Raw genomic sequence first — 6,709 nt, 5'->3', positions numbered from 1 at the left:
GTGAGCTGGGAAAAGACGGCAATAGAAGGTTTACTCTGTACATGGTGATCCTGTTTCCAGCCTCTCGCTCCTCTTTTGTATCTTTCTCATCCGGTCCCTTCTTTCATTCGAGGTGTGGGACAATTTAGAGGAGTGCTGGATGGGCTGTCCCCCTCAGGATGCTTGTTCAGACACAGATATAGACTCACATGTACGTTTGTGATTCTGTGTGTTTATGCACATTTTCATTCAGCATCAGTGTTCAAGTGTTGATGGTAAAAAAAAAAAAAATGTTATTTCTCTATTATTATTTTTTTCATCATTAGAATGACGTGTTTCTTTTACTGTCTTATTTTATCCGGCTGATTGAGATGATGGGTTTCGGCTTTTCACATTTTGTGGCTTCGCTGACACACACAGACACACACACACACACAGAAACCCCACGCTCATCCAGCTAATGGACCAGCCTGTCTTTGCTTTCGCTGGGCTTATATTTCACCTCAAAGAGGGAGGGAGCAGAGCCAACAGGTCCATTACAGAGAGATAGTGATTGTGATGAGGGGAGGGGAGGCAAAGAGAAAGAGAGGGGCGGGGATACGGCTGCAGGCGTACTGCGGCAGCAGCAAAGCGGCATGACGTGATAGAGGGGTGAAATGACAGACAGAGACACACACAAATGCACATGCTCGCAGCTCAGAGGCTCGCCTGGCAAAAGTAGACAGAAGCAAAGGCGGTGAGGAAGCCAGACGCACACAGCAGCATACAGATTGGAGAGCAACTCACTTGACGCTTACAGAGGGTGAGTGTAGCTTTGGTTCATATTTTGGATTCGTGGTCATGCATTTGTCAATGTGACTGTGTGTCTTTCCTGTATGAACGTAACTGTGCATGCAAGTGTCTGTAAACAGATAAATCCAAACACTATAAGGATGACCATGTTCACAGTGATGTTCACGATCAGCAGCGTAACAGCGACAGTACAGTGGAAGAGAGGTTAAAAGAAAGAAAGGCAGAGCTTAAGTGGGATGAAAAGAGGGGGAGAAGAGATGATAAGGGGGGGGATTCTGTAACCAGGGGTGATTTGATGCGATCTGCCTGAGTCAGCGGTTATATAGGCTGGATGACTCAGAGCAGCATGCATAGCGTACGTACTGTAGTGTGTGTCCAATATATATTCAGAGTGTTAGATAATGTGAAAAGCATTGAATCAGAATGGAGGGAAACTGCACACATGGTGATGTTTATGTGGTTCGTCGTCTGATTGGGCTCTCGCTTGTTTATTTTGCGTGGGTGCTTGTGTTTGTCTGCCTTTGCTTCTATACTGAGTGCAACTAGAGTGGATGTGTGTGTGTGTGTTAGACAGGCATAATGTTTCCAATTTGCGAGTGTTTCACATTCTTGAAAGAAATCTTGTGAAACGTCTCAACTGATGACTTCTTCGTGTGGTTGTACCAGGCTGTGTTAAAAATCTCGTAACCCAAGTTTTACTTCAGATAAGTCTTGAAATCATAAGTTAACACCCAAACAAACAAATCAACTATCTTCCTGTGCAGTTGACACACTGAACATACTAGATTTTGAGACCATTTGCGATGTATGTGTCACTCTTGAGGATGACCGATTATGTGTCATTACAGGTCACTGTCAGCCAAGTCCATTTGAATTTGTGTTAGTGACTCATCGGAACATAAACAGTCTTCAGTTCATTGTTCAAACTGAGTTTTTTGAATGTGCGTGAAATGACGTTTTTCTGGCAAAAAAAAAATGGGAGCACTGATTTCATCAAAGAAAGTGACTTTGAAAATGAGTCGCCTCACTTCGGGGCCTTGTCATTGGCTGAAAATGTCATTCCTGTTTGTCACAGCTTCCTGTCTTGGTGAATGGAGAGTGACTGTGGACCAATGGGAGGCCAGTGGTGAGGATGCAACAGTGATCCAGGAAAAAACAGCCCATTGTTTCTGGGACGTCGGAGACGTGTGACCACACTCTCTCGCGGGCTCTGGCTGCTCGGCCTGTTGACACACTGACTGACCTGGTACTCCCCTGAGAGGTAAGACACTGAGAGACAGCAGAGCTCCAGAAGTTGTTTTTATTATCTTTCGTCTTCCAAGAAAACTGTGTCTTAACAGCATGTTGGAGCATTTTGTACCACTGTGTCACTAGACAGAGAGGCCAGTGTTACTACCTCATGTATTGATTTTGGGGATGAGTCAGAGGATTTTCAATGCCAGGGTGAGGGTATGTGTGTGTGTGTGTGTGTGTGTGTGTGTGTGTGTGTGTGTGTGTGTGTGTGTGTGTGTGTGAGAGAGAGAGAGAGAGAGAGAGAGAGAGAGAGAGAGAGAGAGAGAGAGAGAGAGAGAGAGAGAGAGAGAGAGAGAGAGGATATGCTGTTTTTTTTAAAATCAGAGGTACAGTAACTGGATTCAGGTTGAGTTTGCCATGGGACATAGTTAAAAGCTAAAATGGGGAACTATATTGATGAAGTTAAAAGCTCATGTCTAAGGCCAGCTGTCACGCTATCCTTCTTGTTTTTCTATTTAAAGTATAGCTCTGTCTTTTATTATTGAAAAAAGAGTTATTAATTGGCACATGCACTGCAGTCCTTCTCTTGAACATATGGCGATAGACAGAAAATGAGAAGATTAGTGAAAGTCCCTGCTGCTGTTGCACACGATGTCCAGCAGATGGCAGTACAATCCTTGCAGAGTAATTGAGGACGAGTCAAATGTTCTGTATTCATTTTGATCGGTCAATGATCATAACATCAATTATCATAACATTCATTTGCATCTATGGTATTAAGTAAAGAGCTATTGCAAATTGATTATTGACTTTAATAATTATACAATTATAAAACAATTATAAATTGATTAAGCAAAACATGCCAGACAGTCTATCTTATAGTCACTTTAATACTGCTTTGTTTTATATTCAATATCTTTGGATTTTGGATTGTTGCTTCGTCTAAACAATCTCAGAAAGTTTTAGTGCTCAGTCAATTGGGATCAGAGAAACTGTGATGGAACATTTTTACTAGTTTATGATGTTTTATGGATTCTCAACATCATTGTTAGTGGCAGCCTTAATCAGTAACTTCATTTTCCTCACATTTTTGCATTGGGACCAGCCAAAATCATAACATAAACCAACCCACAAATGGTTTCTCTTACATGTCTGTTCTTCCCCTAGACTTTTAGAAAGTTTAGACAGGAATTAGTTTACATTCACTTTCTATAGTTTACATTCACTTATGTATAGTTGGTATTTACATATTTATATGTTGGTTGCCAGAAGAGACACAAACAGTTTGATTGACCGTGACGGTGTCAACGCACCAACAATCGAACTATTGTGAATGCACTTATGTAACAGATGGATGGTATAAATACTCCTGTATATAGTCTGAACATATGACACAGAGAACATACCCTGCACAGGTAACAAGCTTATGCTGTAAAACATTGCCTCAAGTGTGAGGGAATCTGACCTTAAATTGATTAGCCAGTTTTTTTAACCCGCTTATCTTTGCTTTCAGTCAGCAGAAAGTCTTTCTGTGGATATACACACACAGACGTTCTCAGCACCAGCTGAGCCTCGGTGTTTCCTTACGTGTGCTGCAGTAGTGCTGGTACGACCCCGCTGTATCCCCCAGAGACCAGCCAATTTCCATACAGATAGACATGGAGCTAGACCGCACCTGTGTCCCTGGAAATCCTACCAGGAATTGTATCAGACAGACAGAAATTCTGATGCTGTCAGTGACTTAGCCTCCCAGGAGAAAGAGCGAGGGAAACAGAGATGTGGAAAGAGGAGGAAGAGGATTTTATGGAGAGAAATGAGGTGAAAGCAGGATGGATGATCACATCTGTCTCTATCTACTTTTTGCTGCATCACTGCTTCTGTGCAGGTCTTCATTAGCACTGAGTCGACGATGACAGAGCACCAGTCCTTCCCCAAAAACCAAACTCTTCCTTTTCTGTGTCAGTATGTCTCGTATTCTCCAGACGTGCTCACCTTTTCTCACATTTTCTTCATTAGAAACTAAAATGCTGTTTTTGGTTCATGTTTTTTTAGCTGAAGCAGTCTTCTAACTCTTTCTGCTGCAGGGATTCTTAAATTGACAGAGTTTTTGCTCAAAGAGAGAGAGAGAGAGAGGGAGAGAGAGAGAGAGAGAGAGAGAGAGAGAGAGAGAGAGAGAGAGAGAGAGAGAGAGAGAGAGAGAGAGAGAGAGTGTGTGTGTGTGTGTGTGTGTGTGTGTGTGCGTGTGTGTTTGTGTTAGCCACATTACACTGAGCAATACTGCGATTAGATGTGCTGTCAAATAATCCAACATTTTATCCTTGTGACTTTGACAGCTTGATTAGACACGTCTCTGATTTACTAAAGACAGCTTCCCAAGACGTCTGGCAAGACAATTTCCGCTATTTAAGAAAGGACAAGCAGGGTTTAGTGTTAAATCTGCGTATTTGTAAGTGCTTTTAGAATGATGAATGATTTTATAATGATGATAAATCTTCTTGGACTGCACTGTTCAAAAGCAAAACATGTTGGTAAAACAATTTACAATATGCTTGTATATGTATATGTAAACATCATATGTTTACGTCTGTGTTGAATGTGAGTACAGCTGTAGAAACATATATTTACTATGTAAGTGTGTCGATAAATGTGTGTCTATGTATATGTACACACACACTATATGCTGGGCAATAATGCAATAATGTTCATTGCACGTACACACAATTCCAATTTTTGATTACAAGTATTTATGTATTATTTTTCAAATAATTGAAAAACTACACTTAATGATCCAGTTAATGACAACAAAAAAATATATTTTGAGATATTGTTTACATGATAAAATGAGTTAGACTTGACCAAAGTCATGTGAGATTCTGATAATTTGTTCAGCAAATCAAATCTTTTTCTCTCAGATGCTGTGATCCTTCTCGCTGTGCTGTTTCTTCCCTTTTTTCCTCCCTCCCTCCCTAACTGTCTTTCCTCCCACCTCACAGCCTCCCGTCCTCTTTCCCTCTAGTAGAGAAGCACGAGGTTAGATTATAAAACATTACATGAAATGTTTGAGCAGCATTTATTGTAGTTTGCGTAGAACAGACGGGCAAAAATAATATCCGACTATTAGAGTTCTTGGGTGTTTTTCTGGGAGGGAAACAGAAACTGTGAATATCTGGAATCAAAGAGAATCAGGTGAGAACAATCTCAAACCTCATCTTTACATGTAAGGGAGCTTCACGCTTGGCCAATGATGTGTGTCAGTGTGTCTGTGTGAGAATAATTTTGAATGAATTATGTGGAGAAAATCAGTTATTTGAGAACATAACAGTCTAAAAGCAGCTGGGAGACGTTGCTGTGAGCATGTGCCTCCATGTGAAGCTGTTTTTTTTTTCTTCTTTTAACTCCCAGCAGGCAAATCTGATCTGGCGCTCCATGCCTTGCCAAAAATAAGCTCAACTCGTGGTTTACCATGACCTAATTTGTCCTATATGCTTGATTCACATGCACATATACAATGTGTGTTAAACTACTCTGTGTTAAAAACAGGAAATTCTAGTTTACCTGATTGGATTGAATCTTAGATAAGATTATAACAGTGCAATGTTACTTCTTTATAGATAAACTAACTTTTTGGGAGTCTTTTGTGATGGCTCGTCGACATACTGTTGCTGTGAATGTAACATCCGTGTTCAACATGTTGGCTCATCACAGGTGTGTCTCTGTTTCTGTGTTTCTCCTTTAAGGTCAGTATGAGTTGGGGAGTCAATGTAAAATCGCCCCCTCGGGCTCCTCTCTCATCAGGAATCCCCCTCCCACACAGCCTGTTGCCCTCCTCCCCCAAAGCAGACACCCGCCGCCAGGCTAGTGAGCTTCCCAGGCCGTCAGCACAGACTCCGAAACACACACCCACACACAGTCCCGCACACAGTCCCAGGCACTCTCCTTTACTTTGCCCACGAAGCTCCAGCATCCCCGGGCGCTCTGCCAAGGACCCGAAGAGAGACGCGGGCCTGAAGAGTCAGCTCTTCCAGCGGATGGGAGCTCTACCTGGAGCTCCCCAGGTGTCACGCTCTGCCTACAGCAGCCCGTTGACCCAGCGCAGGGTACCGCAGCAACACTCCAAGGACACGCTGGATCTGGGGAAACCCACACCGCCTCACATCCCCTCACAGTTTCCACATGACGGCAATCGCAACAGGAACACCTTCACCAACAAGAACCAAACATGGGGGACCAGCAACCTGCGCCCACCGCTTCAGTTCAGAAGAAGAGACAACGCCAGCCCCGGATCTCAGGCAACGAGCGAGCTCATGACACATAGAGAGGAAGAGCCGCCAGAAAACCACCCAGCCAAGTCGCCCATGTCCAACAACAGTTACCTCTGTCCCTCTCCTGCTCAAATGAGCCACGAGCACGGCATCAAAAGTCGCAGTGACTCCACTAGCCAATCAGACGAGGAGATGGGCTCCCCTGAAGACAGCAGCCCAGCCTCCTCTCCTTGTCCCCGGCTGCCGCCACCGATCACTTTCACCATGCCAATCATGTCCAAGGTGGCTGTCAATATGTTGCCTCAGAGCCTAAATAAGGAGGCTATGTCCACAGAGACACACACACCCAGAGTCAACATGGCTACTGTGGCTCCCTTCAGCTACCGGTATGTCTAGTGCAACCTCACGCACGCTCATGCACAAACAGTTTATCAAGACTTCTA

At 43.3% G+C, this 6,709-nt stretch overlaps 1 protein-coding gene across 1 annotated transcript in view; it reads left to right on the top strand.

The window, feature by feature from the left end:
• Positions 1-5,747: 5,747 nt before the first annotated feature.
• The window catches only part of nav1a (neuron navigator 1a), a 72,906-nt gene continuing 71,944 nt past the window's right edge, over positions 5,748-6,709 (top strand). The window contains exon 1 of the mRNA XM_068597233.1: positions 5,748-6,652. Coding sequence (XP_068453334.1) covers positions 5,748-6,652 — 905 coding nt within the window. The remainder of the gene's footprint in view (positions 6,653-6,709) is intronic.

This window comes from Clinocottus analis, unplaced genomic scaffold (assembly GCF_023055335.1).
Source record: "Clinocottus analis isolate CAN_PGR_092001 unplaced genomic scaffold, fCliAna1.0.p SCAF_4, whole genome shotgun sequence".
Taxonomy (NCBI): domain Eukaryota; kingdom Metazoa; phylum Chordata; class Actinopteri; order Perciformes; family Cottidae; genus Clinocottus; species Clinocottus analis.
This window is presented reverse-complemented; position numbering and strand designations above follow the sequence as displayed.